At 42.7% G+C, this 18,287-nt stretch overlaps 1 protein-coding gene across 2 annotated transcripts in view; it reads right to left on the reverse strand.

The window, feature by feature from the left end:
- The window catches only part of ODF3B (outer dense fiber of sperm tails 3B), a 47,545-nt gene that overhangs the window by 12,292 nt on the left and 16,966 nt on the right, over positions 1-18,287 (reverse strand). Inside the window, exons 2-5 of one of the 2 annotated variants that reach the window (XM_033957641.1) lie at positions 13,308-13,424; positions 10,666-10,843; positions 5,212-5,415; positions 1,124-1,225 (exon numbers count right to left, since the gene is read on the reverse strand). In XM_033957641.1, the coding sequence (XP_033813532.1) occupies positions 1,124-1,225; positions 5,212-5,415; positions 10,666-10,774 (415 nt within the window). In that variant the 5' untranslated portion in view covers positions 10,775-10,843; positions 13,308-13,424. Of the gene's footprint in view, positions 1-1,123; positions 1,226-5,211; positions 5,416-10,665; positions 12,237-13,307; positions 13,425-18,287 lie in introns of those variants that run through there. The other variant, XM_033957642.1, reaches the window with a different exon arrangement.

Consider the following 18,287-nt stretch of genomic DNA (forward strand, 5'->3'; position numbering starts at 1 on the left):
GACCACACGGAGTCACCCACCGTACCACCCGATTCGGGTAAGCGCAGGTATCGGTGGGTGGCTTATTTGCGGGGGGGTGCCTTATTTTACATTTTTTTCTAAAAAGGGGGGGCTGTCTTATTTGATGGCCCTGTCTTATCATCGGGGAAACACGGTAGAAAAAAAAAAAAAATGAACAGTTAAGTCCCAGTTTTTGCCGCTGAGACTCTGCCCTCTCACTGTAAAATTAGACTCTACTTAGTCTGTCTTTAAATTTAAAAAATGTGTGTTGTTTTAAAAAACAATTATGTTTTTAGATGTATCTAAATAAAAATAATAACCAAAAATTTATCTTTTTTTATGTCATCTTAGCATATTTTATGCTACAGAACAAATTATTTTTTTTAACATGTATTGTTATGGGAAAACGCGTTTCACACAACGAACGTTTCACATAACAAACTTGCTCCTGGAACGGATTAAGTTCGTTGTGTGAGGCACCACTGTATACAGAGCTAAGCTGTAAATAGGCAGTGCATTCCCCAAATTAACATCTATTTAATATAAAACTCTCTTTAAGAGTAATATATTTTATTGGTACAGAATTTAAAACAATATTTTTAAATGGTGGAGGTATGTGGCCAAGGTTAATATTGCACAAGATAATATTGTTTTCTTAAGAGTTAAATTAATACTGTAATGGTATTGTATTTTGTTTTAACTACTGAAATTGGGCTGTGTTATGAAAATTGCTTCAATAATAAAATCCCCTTTTGTACCAATTCAAAATATTCACCACACAGCTCTCCCTGGTAATCATAACCTAATACACTTTCCCTTTAACATTTTTATATCTTTTTTCCAGCCAGCATGCACTTTGGTGAAAATACATTATTGGCTTGTTTGATTTACTAAAGAAAACTATATTCTTTTATCTGTCATCATTTTCTATCTTTCTCACATGTTTCTATGTCTGTGCCTTCATCCTGCCCTGATGTCTCAATTCACAATCTCAATGCTTGAAATGTCTTACCTGGGATGTGGTCATTACTGAAGGTTTATTTGTTACTAAAAGCTCTTACCAGAGTCTTCTCGCTACTGCAGAGCTTTAAACGGAGGTGTAGTCATTACAAAAGATTCTCACCTGGGCTTTGATCAACATTTAAGCCCTTTGTCCGAGAAGCCATTGAATACATGGGGGCAGAATAGTAGGCTGACTTCCCTGAGCGTTCTGGGGAATAAGTGCCTACAGAGAAGAGATATGGATAACCCAGGAGTTAAAAATAGGTCTACAACTCCTATACTGCAATCATTCTCACTACGGTATACAGAAATTTTGAGCATTAGTCATCCTTGCTTGGAGCAATGGAACCATTTTCTGCCCACACCAATATCTGAATAGCAAGCACTGTAAATTGCGATGGAATCCCTACTATTACATTTCATCCAGTGTTTTGCTTTTATCTTTTTAACCCACACTGGACTTCCTCTCATGATACAGGGTGAGTTAAGTGATACATGTGGGAGATAGCTCCTAGGATATATTGTGAACAGTGATTGTGTTGGAAGGAATGGAAGTCCTGGTGTAAAAAACAAGTGGCCAAAAAAACTTTGGGGAAACTTTTGGTTTTGGGGGGTCTACACCAAATTAGCCAGTTATGTCATACCTAGATAAATTCAGAATTTTCAGCATCTGAAAATTTGCCTAAAACCTAGTTGGCTATAACACAGCCAATTAAATTTGCATTTGCTTACAATTAAATTTATATAAGTCTGAATGAAATAGAGGTATGGATTGGGGTGGGACAAGAACAGAAAAAACCCCATCAGGGGATCAATATCTAATGTAGTTTAAATGGGCACAAAAGGTCACTGAGCTGTCTGGGTGCCAATACTTAGTGGCACATAACTGGACAATGTCCCTGAATATCTGCTCTGACCACCACAGCACTGTCCAGTCAGTATGAGGGTGGCCCTGGAAGTTTTGCTCTCATTGGCGATATTCAGTGTTGGTAACCACATACCTAACTGGAAAATTAGACCATGTAAATAGCAGTATATGTTCAGGGCAAAATTAAACCACTGGATGTGTAATATGTGTAAATTGCTGATGGGGAACTAGTAGCTATAGTTTAAACATATAAGGCCCCACCCATGGCCTTAGGCGCCTGGGCCAATCAAGCCTTAGTTCCCTCCCGGTGCACCAGGAAGGTGCAGGCCTGCCGGCCAGACGGAAGGAGGACCCGGCAGGCCATCAAACAAAGGTTAGAGGAGTGTCCGGGGGGGGGGGGGATTTCCAGGGGTGGGCTGGGCTGCCCAGTAGGGGAGTGGGGGTGGTGTTCGGCAGGAGTGACTGGGCATCCCTCCTGCCGGCGATCTATGGGGGAAGTGGGAGTGATTGGGCATCCCTCCCGCTGCAATCGTTAGGGGTGGGGGTGCCAGGCAGGAATGACTGGACATCCCTCCTGCTGCGATCATTAGGGGGTGGAGGTGCTGTGCTGGAGGGACTGGGCATCCTTCCTGCCGGCGATCTATGGGGGAAGTGGGAGTGATTGGGCATCCCTCCCGCTGCAATCGTTAGGGGTGGGGGTGCCAGGCAGGAGAGACTGGACATCCCTCCTGCTGCGATCATTAGGGAGTGGAGGTGCTGTGCTGGAGGGACTGGGCATCCTTCCTGCCGGCGATCTATGGGAGAAGTGGGAGGATTCTGGCAGGAGGGATTGGGCATCCCTCCTGCCGTGATCCTTCGGTGGGGACGGGTGGCCACTAAACTTATCAAAGCAGGGATCCCTTGCCGCGATAAGCTCAGCGTGCGTGTCTACTTACATTGTACGCATCTCCCGCTGGCCTAGGGAGACGTGTAAGGCCACCTAGGTCCGCCTAAGGCTACTTCCATGCCAAACTTTGCCCACGCCTAGACTTAGGTGGGTTTAGGTGGGCTTGTTCACCTCCTAGGCTCCCGGAGGAGCTTCCAATGTAGGCAGCCTGCCTCGGGAGGTTAAAAAAAAAAAAAATGCATCCCAGTTAGACAGTGAGTGGTAGGACGCCTATCACCGTCTACAATCGGGACGCCGTTTATAGAATTTGCCCCAAAATGTACAAATTCTACATCTATGCAGAATCTAAAATAAGATAAAAACATCAAGGCCTCAAACGAACCTGATTGAATTTTTTGATTGGGTGACCAGAGAGCTGGATCGAGGACATATGCTAGATGTAATTTATTTGGATTTCAGCAAAGCCTTTGATACAGTTCCTCATAGGAGGCTGTTGAACAAACTTGAAGGGCTGAAGTTAGGACCCAAAGTGGTGAACTGGGTCAGAAACTGGCTGTCGGACAGACGCCAGAGGGTGGTGGTTAATGGAAGTCGCTCGAAGGAAGGAAAGGTGACTAGTGGAGTCCCTCAGGGTTCGGTGCTGGGGCCAATCCTGTTCAATATGTATGTAAGTGACATTGCTGAAGGGTTAGAAGGAAAAGTGTGCCTTTTTGCAGATGATACCAAGATTTGTAACTGAGTAGACACCGAAGAGGGAGTGGAAAATATGAAAAAGGATCTGCAAAAGTTAGAGGAATGGTCTAATGCCTGGCAACTAAAATTCAATGCAAAGAAATGCAGAGTAATGCATTTGGGGATTAATAATAGGAAGGAACCGTATATGCTGGGAGGAGAGAAGCTGATATGCACGGACGGGGAGAGGGACCTTGGGGTGATAGTGTCCGAAGATCTAAAGGCGAAAAAACAGTGTGACAAGGCAGTGGCTTCTGCCAGAAGGATTCTGGGCTGTATAAAGAGAGGCGTAGTCAGTAGAAGAAAGAAGGTGTTGATGCCCCTGTACAGGTCATTGGTGAGGCCCCACTTGGAGTATTGTGTTCAGTTTTGGAGACCGTATCTGGCAAAAGACGTAAGAAGACTTGAGGCGGTCCAGAGGAGGGCGACGAAAATGATAGGAGGCTTGCACCAGAAGACATATGAGGAGAGACTGGAAGCCCTGAATATGTATACCCTAGAGGAAAGGAGAGACAGGGGAGATATGATTCAGACGTTCAAATACTTAAAGGGTATTAACGTAGAACAAAATCTTTTCCAGAGAAAGGAAAATGGTAAAACCAGAGGACATAATTTGAGGTTGAGGGGTGGTAGATTCAGGGGCAATGTTAGGAAATTCTACTTTACGGAGAGGGTGGTGGATGCCTGGAATGCGCTCCCGAGAGAGGTGGTGGAGAGTAAAACTGTGACTGAGTTCAAAGAAGCGTGGGATGAACACAGAAGATTTAGAATCAGAAAATAATATTAAAGATTGAACTAGGCCAGTTACTGGGCAGACTTGTACGGTCTGCGTCTGTGTATGGCCGTTTGGAGGAGGATGGGCAGGGGAGGGCTTCAATGGCTGGGAGGGTGTAGATGGGCTGGAGTAAGTCTTAACAGAGATTTCGGCAGTTGGAACCCAAGCACAGTACCGGGTAAAGCTTTGGATTCTCGCCCAGAAATAGCTAAGAAGAAAAAAAAAAAAAAAAAAATTTTAAATTGAATCAGGTTGGGCAGACTGGATGGACCATTCGGGTCTTTATCTGCCGTCATCTACTATGTTACTATGTTACTATGTAATTCAGAATGTGGTCTTTGTGAGAGAACTACCGACATCTCCTTATTTATAGAAAGCTTTAACAAATAGAAGGGTTTTCAACAATTTTTTAAAAGATATATTCATATGGTAATTTTCAATTGCGGCACTTAACAGCTAGTGACCCTGAAAATATCTGTATTTTTAAATGCATAAGTTCACATTTCAAATTAAATGGTGCCTGTGTCACTCAGTATTAACTCCCCCCCCCCCCTAGCTCTTCATGCAGTGATTGGAAATCCTGGATGATTTGCTCTAGCATTCTTTTCCTTTAAAACCAGCACTCTTCCATCTTCTTTCCCAAAGACCGATGCCTGCCCATCCACTTTTTCTCTCTCCTCACAACATTCAGTGCTCCTGCTTTTTTCCCTTTACAATATACGCTTCTATATTCCTTCCTCCCCAAAGCTGGAGCTCCTCCACCCTCTTACCTCACAGCCAGCACTCTATTACCCTCACCCTAAGCCAGTCCCTCTAGAAATCTCGAAACTCCCGTGCCCTCTCTTATTCCCAGCTCAGACAACAATGCACACCATCTCCACTCTTGCACCATCTCTCTCTACTGCTGTTGCTACCGAACATTTCTCACAGATGTTATGAAGCACAAACCTGGACCAGGAGTTTTGAATGACGAGATGTCTTTTGGACGACCATAGAGGGAATAAGCGGGGATTCCGTCCTTGCCCCTCATGGTCATGTGAGGTGGAACCATATACCCGGGCCCTGGTGAGCAATCCTCCACAAATTTTAAATGCCGGCTGGCAATACTATAGGCTGGTGCTCGGAACCTTGATGGATCATGATTTGCATACCCTGCATCAGACAGGAGAGGAAACAGAGTAAGGAGAGAGTGGAGAGAGAAGAAAAAGGAGCATATTCGGCCAGTGATAAATGAGAGAGAGCAGAACAGAATGATGTAGTGTTATACAGAAAGAGTGAGAGAAGGCATGAATGATACAGAGAAACAGTGAACAATACAGAGAGTGGGGAAGAGAGAGCGATACTGAAAGTACATCTGGCACTTGAACTGGCTATAAAGCCTACAAGAAAAAGCTATGAGATTCCTATAGGCAATAAAGAGTTTCTAGTTAATTGCAACACCAAAGTAAAATTACTATTAAAAAATTAGATAGCACCATTCAATTAATTCTTGTGAAGCCTGGTGTTCATCACTACCCAAAACTATACAGAATGAGAGAGAACCCTGGCACTCTACATCTCATAGAAATCCCCCCAACAAAATGAGCTAAAGAGACCAATATACAAGAAAACCAGTGGATAGAAATGCGTGGTACATGGATGAACACAGGAAAGACAAAAGAGGCTAACACACACATAAAAATAAAAGTGCTTTTAATAAAATAATCAGTAAAAACGATGTATCAAATATTCAATACGTAACAGAAAAGCAGTATAATAATAATAATAATAACTTTATTTTTGTTTCCCGCCATACCCGGAAGAGTTCTAGGCGGTTCACATCAATTAAATAAGGTTACAAGTGGTTTACAGCAGTTGAGCGGGGTTATGAGCGGTTCAATAACAAATTGATCAAAGTTGCCAGGGGGGGGTGAGGGAAGGATGTAGAGGGGAGAGTGGATGTTAGATAGAAGGGGCGTTGGGATCCTGGTCTTGGAAGAGGCGGGTTTTGAGTAGTTTTCTAAAGTCGAGGTAGTTGGGGGCCTTGAGGGCCATTTGGGATAACCATGGGTTTAGCTTAGTGGCTTGGAAGGCGAGGGTTTTGTCGAGGAATCTTTTAGAGTGGCAGAGTTTAAGGGAGGGGTAGGCGAATAGTTGGATTCAGTATGAGCAAAGAGGACCCAACACGCTTTGTGTTTCAGCACGATGCCTTCCTCAGGAGTCCATGTGACTTGTGAATTATGAACAAGATAAAGGGCTCCTTTTATCAAGCTGTGGTAGGGGTTTAACGCGCGGAATACCACGTGTTAAACCGCCTGCCGCGCTAGTCGCTAATGCCTCCATTGACGAGGCGTTAGTTTTTGGGCTTGCCGTGGGGGTTAGCGCTTGATGAAATGTCCGACGCGCTAACCCCCATAGCGCACCTTGATAAAAGAAGCCCAAAGTCAAAGCAAAATGATAAATCGGATGCTTATCCCATATAATTTATCACGCTCTCTTCGATCTTTAGCACAAGGATTACTGGCAGTCCCTTCTTTAAAAGTGGTAGGTACCAGACGTCATGACATGTTCTCAATTGTGGCCCCCCCAGACTTGGAACTCTTTGCCACAATACATAAGAGATGAAAAGGAACTCAGTCTCTTTAAAAATAAATTAAAAACTTTTCTTTTTAAAGATGCTTTTAGTCTTTAACACAAATACTTTTAATTACTGTAGTTAAGTCATCCCTCCTTATGTTTTTTCCTTGAATGTTCCCTTTCTTCTTTTCAAAACATTTATTATGTAACTTTTCCCCTTTTATCATTATGTGTTCTTGTTTTCGTCTGTTCATGAATCTGTTTTTTACCTTTTACTCAATATTATTTGTATGTTTTTTAAAATGCTTATGTATCTTATTGTAAATCGCTTAGTAAATTATGGATAGGCAATTCATCAAATTAATAAAATAAACATAAACATAAAGCAAAAATAAACAAATGCCAACTACTAGTGAGGCTTTCATGGGATCCATGCACCGGCGCTTTGCGCCCTCACCAGTTTTGGATACCATGTGGAATTTTCTCCCCATCTCCCTGTCCCAGGATGGTTCCCCAGCTCTGGAAGATGTGGAAGGGGCTAAGCTCGAAGCTCCCGCCCCCTACTCATGCACGATATGGCACACAGTACATGGACACTCCTCCACCGGCAATCTGGTGCAACTATCACATGGATTCATGCTAGCACGTTATGAAGAGTCCATCCCTATTGAAAAAACCGAGGGGTTTAGAGGCAGAAAAAAGCTTTAGAGAAAAATCCAAGATAGCTGCCACCAGAAAAATCATGCAAAAACAGCCTGTGGAGACCAAATTAAAAACTAAAAAAATAGGGGTTTTAGAGGTGGGAGACCTGAATGTTCAGCATCCATTCATAAGGAATTCGGAGTAGATGTAATAGAACAGGGGTCTCCAAAGTCTCTCCTCGAGGGCCGAATCCAATCATTGAAAGCAGTACATGCACATAGATCTCATGCATATTCATTGGGGAAATCCCGAAAACCTGACTGGATTCGGCCCTCGAGGAGGGACTTTGGAGACCCCTGTAATAGAATATTAAATTATATAGAGGGGCATTTTTAATGCAATGTCTAAATCCGATTTTGGACATTTTGTGAAAAACATCCAAAAATCCAGTAAAGAAAATGACTATTTTCCAATCAGAAAAATATCTTCCCCCTCCTTTACTAGCGCATAGCATGGGTTTTAGCGCCAGCAGCGGCGGTAACTGCTCCAACGCTCATAGAATTCCTATACTGCCATCTAACGACCCAATCAGGAGACATATTTTAAAAAATGCAGGTGTCGTTCTTAGGTGCTTGTCTCATGCCTAAGGAGGTGCATAGGGATGCTTAAGGCCAGCATGGGCATGGTTTGCATTGGAAGTGGCCTTAAGTATCTGTAGGTGTCCTTATGCGCCTCTGCGGGCATGAGACCAGTGCCTTAAATGTAGGCCTTTAAAATGCCGGCCTACATTTAAGGCATCTATGTTAAAAAAAAAAAAAAGACACGGTTCTGGATGCATTGCCTGCTGGTGATTGACACATGGCAGGCGCCCGTTTTGCTTCCAAAATCAGGCCCTTTGGCAAGAAAAATGTCCAAATGCCACTTTAAGCCATTTTTGGATGTTTTTCTCTTTTGAAAACGGGCCCCATAATCAACTAAATAAAACTAAATTCAACAAAAACAAAAGAAAGCCAGATCATGAATGCACAGAAGAGGAAGGACCTAGCCTTCCCGTTTGCTTCTGCTCAAGAACCATTAAGGTGGTGTAAAGAAAGCCCAGACTTTGCCCTTGCGGTCATAGAGGACTTGACGGCATTGTGAGAACACTGTCTCCATAGTTGCCTGTTCACCTAGCAGGCTATGTCAGCACTGCTGCTCCAGTCTGGGCTTGACTCCATTCCATCCTTACTGATGTATTCTGCAACTGGCTAGACAATAATAGAGAGAATCCGGAACTACCAGTCCCTGTATGCAATAGGATTAAGCCAATACAGAAGCAAGAAGCCCTGAGCAAGTGCTAGCCATATGTTTGTGTTTATTGAGAGCTTCTATACCGCTACTGGGAAGACTTGCACGGTCTGTGTCTGTATATGGCTGTTTGGGGGAGGATGGGCTGGAGAGGGCTTCAATGGATGGGAGGGTGTAGATGGGCTGGAGTAGGCTTTGATGGAGATTTCGGCAGTTGGAACCCATGCACAGTAGCGGGTAGAGCTTTGGATTCTTGCCCAGAAATAGCTAAGAAGAAAAAATTTTAAAAAATTAAATTGAATCAGGTTGGGCAGACTGGATGGACAATTCGGGTCTTTATTACATTACATTAGAGATTTCTATTCCGCCATTACCTTGCGGTTCAAAGCGGATTACAAAAGAGTTATAAATAGTGGGTTACAATGGAAGATCATTGGTGAATTCAAGAGAAGTTAAGGAGTAGGACAGGTAGTATCTGTGGGGCAGGAAGAAGGTGGGAGGAAGGAAGGTATTTGTGATGTTAAGAGTGTTTCAGGGATTTCTTGAAGAGTATCGTTTTTATTTCTTTTCTGAACATCTGCCATCATCTACTATGTTACTAATGAGTGGGGGAGTCAATTCAGAGCAGTTTACAAGAGCTTCTGTAGAGATGTTACTATACAGAGTAACAAAGAGCTTCTGCGAGGTGTTACAATAACATAACATAATACAAAACCCACTTTAGTACCGTTAAGTTCTATGCGGTTCACAAAAGGTAAAGGATATACAAAATAAAATAAACGGGATTTACCTAATTTCCAAAGGATTTGATACAGAGATATGTTTTTAAGGCATGCCGAAATTGAAAGGACAAAAGACACTGATGAAATCTTTTAAATTTACAGCGCTTAGCAGACGGAAAGGTGAATAGCGCATGAGAATGTTTTGAGCTAGTAAATGTAAACGAATCCAAGAGATATTCAGGTATTAAGCCGAATAATGCCTTAAAGCAAATACATCCAAATTTGAACTTAAACCGAGCCTCAACTGGTAGTCAATGCAGTTGTCAGTAAAAAGGTGTAACATGATCAGACATCTTCAAATTATAAATCAAACTGAAATACACGCAGCTCTGTGGTGGTATTACAATCATCCTACTACTTATATGCATAGGTTTATATCACATCAATCGTCCTACGTACACATTTACTATTGCAGCTAAGTACACTATATTTTTACTCCTCCTAAAGAGGTTGGCCATTTTAACTAAATATAATCTATATATAGGATGCACATTGGTTACCTGTTAACCATAGGATCCTGTATAAATTGATGTTCTTAATTTTTAAGACCCTCAAATCTAGTGAACCACTATTCATATCTAAATCATTGATCCCATACAATCCCCAAAGATCTTCACGTTCATCTGAGTTAAACTTACTATCAGTCCCTTCTTTAAAAGTTATCGGAACGAGAAGAGCGGACATCTTTACCGTCGCAGGTCCAAAATGGTGGAACTCTCTTCCCCAATACATTAGAATAGAACAAGATATTTCAACCTTTAAAAAACTATTAAAATCTTATTTGTTTAAGGATGCCTATGACCTTTAATAATTCTAAATTATCTATTTTGTTTTCATTAATATTCACAAAAGTGCTTTGTAATTTTTACCCTACCTTTTGTTTTTTCCTTTTTCCCATTCCCATATTGTAACTACACCCCCTTTCCTTCTTTTCATGTTAGTTATTATTGGTTTATTATGTTTAAAGTTGTTTTATTATATTATGTACATCGCTTAGAATATTTGTAATAGGCGATCCATCAAGAGTTAAATAAACTTAAAAAAAAAAAACTTAAAACGTAAAACTTAACAACAAAAAGAGAGAGGGATCCCATGCAAAAACTTTATTCTTGCTAATTTTGGTGGAAGAACATACCTGTGTTTGCAGGAAGGGCATACTTGGGCCCAGGGCTGCTGTACATAGCAGCGATGGGTCCTCTGGGTCGGTGAGGTCTCCATGTTCCCACCCAAGGATCTGTCCCCATGCTGAACTTTTGGATTTATCTGATTTCATACACTTCAGGGACAGAGGGCCTCAGCATGAAGGGAACAGGCTGTGACCAACAAGAGAGAGATCTGTATTAGTTTTCTAGCCAAGCCCATCACATTAAAGTAGCTAGGAAGACTGACTTAAAGAGCCCAAAATATAGAACAAATTGCTATGGATAAGGGTATTTGTCTTCAGATGATTATGAAAGGCAGTACCTCCATTAGAATGGTGTTACCTTCCATGGTACTGTGGTGTGAAAAGATGAAATACATCCCGATTATGATGGACAACTACTCAACCTGTAAAACAACCCTTAACACTATCCTGAGCTACTGAAAGATGAGTAGGGTCAACACCTCATGCATTGACGATCCAGGCAACAAATAGATATTTTGTAGAGGTGGTAATCCATTTACAGGATATTTGAGAACTTCTTTCAAAACTCTATTAAAAGTGTCATAAACTGGAAAATTCAGTATTCTTAAGTTTCATGCCTTTGCCCCATTTTCCAAGTTCTCAAGTTTATGATGAAGTACCAAAATATCTTGTTTTACATGCTCCCCTGAGTCTTTATCTGAATGATGGAAGAGCCCACCTGCAACAATTTCTTGTCATGACTTCCACACGAGGTAAAGTTTTAATGGAAGAGGAGTTAGCAGACAAAGTGCCCACAAAACACACTCTATGGAGGGTCTCCACCACTGATCTTGTGCTAAAGTATTTATATTTTGAGGTGGAGATAGGGCAGAGCAGAGAATTTTGCGCCCATCTGCTTTGGGCTCAGGCCCACCCAAAATTGGCTGCCTAGCTACGCCACTGCACTAATCACCCTCCACACTTGGGCCAACACTTCCACCGCCCTCCACACTTGGACCAACAATTCCACTGGCCTACAAGGGCTCTTCTTGTTGCACTGATGGAGCTTGAACCAAAGCAAGCCCTTCTGGTGCAGTAACTACAGCTGCCTCTCCCACCAGGACATTTACCGAGCTTTACCCCTCCTCTGCTGGACTGGTACCATTACCTCTCAGCGCCTCCACCGACACAGTGCTCAGGACAATGGGTTGACCCAGAAAGGAAGCAGGGCTTCTTGGACTAAGTCTTCCATGCTGGGGCTCTGATGTCGACGTCGTGGAACCCACTATTGAGATTTGATGACAAGCAGGAACACCAGGGGATGTGGAGGTCTGATTCCTGATTTTTCCTCTGTGTTTTTCCATAGTAGCATGGAAAAATATTCAGACAAATTGAAACCTTATGCAACAGCAGCTTCAACAAGTGTCTTGCTCTGACGCCATCGTGAGCATGACCCAGTCTTGGGTTTCAACTGAAGTCTTTTTTTCTCCATGCTTTTTATTGAATAAATGTTTGAAGAGTTGTTATTTGTGAAAGTTTGTGACTCTTCTGAAACCGAGAACTTCTAATAATAAAACTTTTTGGTTTGAATAGATCATTGTTTTTTGATCTTCTGTGAGGGGCCGCTGAAAAGACCTCAGCCCAATCAACAAAGTTGGGGCAGTTTCCATCAAGGGCTATACACCATCCAGTAATTTTCCACTTTTTTTGTTCCATACTTTACTGAAAGAATGAAAAAAAGTGGAAAATCACTGAACTAAGTGTATAACCCTTGATGGAAACTGCCCCAACTTTGTTGGTTGGGATGATAATTTTTCAGCGGCCCCTCATATATATATGAGTATACTACTCAATTTTCCTGTTATAGATATTGGTTGGGTAATTGAAATCCCTCATTATTATACTGTTGCCAAATTTGCTAGCTTCCCTAATTTCTGTTAACATTTCTTAATTTCTCTGTTCTGGCCTGGCAGATAGTAGTATAACCCTAACACATGAAATTTCTATCTATAAGGATTCCACATTCCTGTTTCCTGAGGAATTTTTATTTTAACTCAATTCCCTCTTTAACATTTAGCATACACCTCCCCTTCCAATTTAATCCACTCCCATCATCACTGCAATATAATTTATACCCTGGTAACACAGTTTCCCATTGGTTGTTCTCCTTCCACCAGGTCTCTGAGATGGCTATTATAACTACCTCGTCACTTACCCTTCCCCCCCACTTTTACAAAACCGTAGCACGATTTTTAGCACTGGCCATGGCGGTAACAGGAATTCTATGAGTGTCGGATCTGTTACCACCTGACTGGTGCTAAAAACACTAACGCGGTTTTGTAAAAGGTTAATGCTGTATACCCCTAACTCACCCATCTTCGAGAAGAAGAAGAAATTCTAACAAAAGAAAGATATTTGCAAGTGTTACACTCATTTTTTCACACAACTATTGAGTACTTGAATGCATGGGCAAGCACACCGATAACTTTAACAATTTGGAGCCTATGTTATTCAAAGCTGTCCCTACTGGGTCATAAATTTATAAATTTAGATTCTATTCTGAAAAATGTTCAAATGTTTCTATGAGAGAAGATGTCCTTTAGGATGAAGTGACGTGTGAAAAAATGTATTTCCAGGCAGCTGGAAACATGGAATAACCTGGAAAATCCTACCCCTGTTGTTTCCAGATGGGTTGACGTTGTCTCACATTTCAAACAACAATTTATGCTTCCCTGGTAGCCACGTCCTAGCGGGACGTGTGTCCTCTGCAACGAACTTGATTTGGACTCCTGAGAAAGCAAACATGAATGTGAATACTGTGAAAGTTCTCCTGTCTGTCAAAATTAATTTCCACATGTCCTGCACAGAGTTCAGTGACAAAATAAGAAAAAGAATATTCTTTGCAGGTGTGAATAACACACCCTTACATACAATATAAAACCCGCAAGAAAACAAAGAACCACAAGCAGTGAGTTCTCAATATTATTTTTAGGGAGAATGACCTCAAAACTTTACCCAAGGAGGAACCCCCCTCCCTCCCCCCCCCAGGCAGATAATAAATGAACCCCTGCCCCCTTTTTTGAAAATCTAACCATTTATAAATTTTCTCTACATTACATCTAAAGTAATAGCTGCATTATTTATTTTTTTTAATTCTAAGTAATAGCTGCATTATGTCAGGTTTTTGTTGCATGGTGTTTGGCTCTCCTCGGGGTAGGGTCCCTGAAGGAGTGTAGAAGCCTAACATTATCAGACCCCAAAACTGGCTTATGCAGAGATCCCATGTTCACCAGTTCTAGCTGGAGATTTTGGGATAGTCCTGGATCTCTGACCACCCCATCCTGATGCAACATGGGACTCGCAGCAATGATTCCAATGAGCAGGATCAGAAACTACAAATCCCACATTGCTTTGAGATGCAAACTGAACACCAGGACTGGTCATAAAATGCCCACTTGGGAACTGGGTAATTTGGCATCTCTGCTTATGCCTAAGTGCAGAAAGAAGCAAAGCATTGGCATGAGGAAGGGAGAAGAAGCAAGAGCCTGCTTGTATGTAGACTGCTGTGCTCTGTCCTTGGACTGATAAGGTTCCCAGAATCATAGCAGCCCTTTATCTTAGAAAGCAGTTTGCACTGAAGTGGGAGCTGCTCAAGAATTTTCACTTCACTAAAGGGTAACAAGGAAGCTTGCTTAGGGGGTAGGTGCAAGGACAGAGTGAGAGTTTGGTCTTGCCCAACACCATAGTTTTTCCATAGAAACAGTTTATTTCCACGTTTGCTATACCGCTGTTTGTTAAAAGTGGTGTAAGCATAAATGATTTAATTTAGAGATGACAAGCAAAGGTAAAGAAAGAGGAAAAAGAAGAGTTACATTTTAAAATTCTTAGTAGAGCAATGCAGAAAAGAAATAAAGAACAGCTGGTGATGTGAGTTTCCAGACCACCCTTGCTCCTCCCACTCCCTCCGCTGCCATTCACATCTATGGGCGTCTCTGAAGAAAAAAGTCTCGAGGTTCTTCTTGAAATTCTTGAATGATGGTTCTGTTCATACAGAATAATTCCATAAGTAGGGAGCTCCTACACTAAAAATGAATGGTAGTTCTAACAGATTTTACTGGGAACAGCGCAGAGTCCTCATCTAATAAAAGCCTAAGCGCGCATGCGCACTCTTACCAGCGTGTTCCCGTTATCCATGCGCTGTAGGTTCCCGCAGGTAGGAGTGCGCATGCGCGCTTCCACGCATCTCTCTCTCTCTCTCCCAAGGCGGATGTCGGCTTCAGGCGGCGTGGAGGCTGTCGGCCACGGCGGCTCTTGGCATCTGCAGGCCGCTGCGGCGGTCGGCATCTGCAGGCTGTGGCGGCTGTCGGCGGAGGGCAGACGCGAGGTAAGAGGTGTTGCTAGACAGGGGAAGAGACGGGGAGGGAGAGAAAAAGGAAGGGAGACCTACTGCTGGACCGGGGAGCAGGAAAGAGGTGCTAGGGGGAAGAAAAAGGAAGGGAGGCCTACTGCTGGACAGGGGAGCAGGAAAGAGGTGCTGATGGACAAGGGAAGAGACGGGGGGGGGGGGAAGAAAAAGGAAGGGAGGCTTAGAAACATAGAAACATAGAAACATAGAAATTGACGGCAGAAAAGGGCCATAGCCCATCGAGTCTGCCCATACCAATGACCCACTCCCTGATTCTTACTCTCCTAGAGATCCCACATGAATATCCCATTTTCTCTTGAAGTCTAACACACTGCTGGCCTCAATCACCCGCTGAGGCAGCTCGTTCCAATGATCTACCACCCTTTCAGTGAAGAAGTACTTCCTAGCATCACCCTGAAATTTCCCTCCCCTGATTTTCAGCGAGTGTCCTCTGGTTACCGAGGGCCCTGTAAGACTGAAGATATCATCTTTCACCTCTATACGCCCAGTAATATACTTAAAGGTCTCAATCATGTCCCCTCTCTCTCTTCGCTCCTCCAGTGAGTACATCCGCAGTTTCCTCAACCTTTCTTCATACGTGAGTTCCCCGAGCCCCAAAACCATCCTGGTAGCCATTCGCTGAACCGACTCAATTCTCAACACATCCTTTCGGTAGTGTGGTCTCCAGAATTGAACACAATACTCGAGATGAGGTCTCACCATGGATCTGTACAGTGGCATTATGACTTCAGGCTTTCTGCTGACAAAACCCCTACGAATACATCCCATCATTTGTCTTGCCTTGGATGAAGCCTTCTCCACTTGATTGGCAGCCTTCATATCGTCGCTGATGATCACTCCTAAATCACGTTCCACCGTGGTCCTGGACAAGGTTTCACCATTTAGTGTGTAAGTTCTGTGTGGATTTTTTTTGCCTAGGTGCATTACTTTACATTTTTTAGCATTGAAGCCCAGCTGCCAAGTTGATGACCACTGTTCAAGCTGTCTTAGGTCCTGCGTCATAAAGTCAGGCACACTGCTTTTGCCAACTATGTTGCATAGTTTGGCATCGTCGGCAAACAGTGATACTTTTCCTCTAAGTCCTTGGGTCAAATCTCCTATGAATAAATTGAATAGAATCGGCCCTAAGACGGAGCCCTGAGGTACTCCACTCATCACTGCTGACGTTTTGGAGGGGGTACCGTTTACCATCACCCTTTGAAGCCTACCATCTAGCCAATCCCTTACCCATGTTGTGAATGTATCCCCTAATCCCATCGATTTTAGTTTGTTCAACAGCCTGCGGTGTGGGACGCTATCAAAAGCTTTGCTGAAGTCCAAATATATCACGTCAAGGGACTCACCGGCATCCAGATGACTGGTTACCCAATCAAAGAAGTCAATCAGATTAGATTGGCAGGACCTTCCCCTGGTAAATCCGTGTTGATGTGGATCGCATAACTTTTCTTCATCTAGAATTTTGTCAAGTTCCTGTTTGATCAGTGTTTCCATGAGTTTGCACACTATGGATGTAAGACTCACCGGTCTGTAATTTCCTGTCTCCGTTCTGCAGCCCTTTTTGTGGAGTGGAATTACGTTAGCTGTTTTCCAGTCTAGGGGTACTTTTCCCGTGTGCATGGAAAGATTGAAGAGTACGGATAGTGGTTCAGCCAAAACTTCACTCAGCTCTCTGAGTACCCTGGGGTGTAGATTGTCTGGTCCCATGGCTTTGTCTACTGCTTACTGCTGGATAGGGGGACAGGAAAGAGGTGCTGCTAGACAGGGGGGGGGAGATTAAAAAAAAGGGAGAAGGGCTGCTGCTGGATAAGGGGAGCAGTGAAGGGGTGGTGGTGGACACAGGGAAGGTAAAAGGAAGGGAGAATGGGTGGACAGCCGAGGAAAAAGAAAGACAGAAATACAGAAAGCGGCTAAGGAAAGAGAGAGAGAAAGAAATAAAGACAGACACACACACATATATTCTAGCACCTGTTAATGTAACGGTCTATAAGACTAGTAGATGAATATAGATATATTGAAATAGCATAAGAGAGACTCCAGAAGAGTTAATTTTGGACATTAGAGTTAGAATTTATATGTAATTCTATGGGATACCAGGATTCAATGCTTCTCCCTCAGTAAGGGAGTGGCATGATCCCATTTACTTATGTTTTTTGGGAGTTTCGTTGCTGTGTTTTGAAGAACTTGAAGCCAATGAAGATCCTATAAATAGATTCCTGTGAGCCAATATAATCAATAGGCCTCATAAGTATAGCAACGGGTCAGTATTCTTAATGTTGTGTTAGTAAAAACGGACTTGACAGAAACATAAGAGGTGTTGTGTAAAAGACCATTCTTCATCCAAGGTTGAATATATGTACACATAGGGGGGGGGTGGGGGGAGTTTTTCTGGAAATTTCACTAAATTATATGTTTATATTATATTTATGATAGAATTGATTATAATATTTGAAAGAAGGTGGGTGGGACGGGATATAATTTTTATGTTTGTAGAATTATATGAGAATTACAAGTGTTATTGTTGTTACTAATGATATATTCCTGTACGCTTGCTGTAAGTTTTCAAAATGAATAAAGAATTTTTAAAAAAACCAAACAAGGTTACACCTCAAATTTTTAAGGTTGCAATCCAATATGAAATGAGATACATTGGACTCCATAAATCCACTCCAGGAAGAGGGATACAAACTAAGGATCACTCTTGGTTTAATACAGAGAAGACTTATAAAAGACACAGTGGGAGTTCTGAGGTCTTTACTCCTAAATAATATAGAACACGTCAGGGTTTTTTTTGTTTCTTTGTTTTCATGTGGGATTTATATTGTTGTGTGCAGTTGTTCATTTACTTTAATACATTTAGGGCCTGATTCACTAACCTGCCCAATCCGTGTCCAATCCAGGCACGGCCGATCGATTCAGGAAGGAAGAATATTCAAATGGGGGCGATCCCGACGCATGCGCAAACCATCTACTTTGTCTGTAGATGGTCTGCGCATGTGTTTGCTGTCTGGGGGGGGGGGGTTAACTTTTTTTTGCTGGACCTGACTCACTTGCTCTCTAACGCCCTTCCCTGCAGTGCGAGCCCGTGGTTTTAACCCGCGGGTTTAAAGCGGGTTAAAACCACGGGCTCACACTGCAGGAAAGGGAGGCAGAGAGCAGGTCGAGGCGGAGAGCCAGAGAGAGAGTCGGGGGAGGCTGAGAGCAGATCGTGGCGCAGAGCAGGAGAGCC

The sequence above is a fragment of the Geotrypetes seraphini genome, chromosome 9 (assembly GCF_902459505.1).
Source record: "Geotrypetes seraphini chromosome 9, aGeoSer1.1, whole genome shotgun sequence".
In the NCBI taxonomy this organism is placed as follows: Eukaryota; Metazoa; Chordata; class Amphibia; order Gymnophiona; family Dermophiidae; genus Geotrypetes; species Geotrypetes seraphini.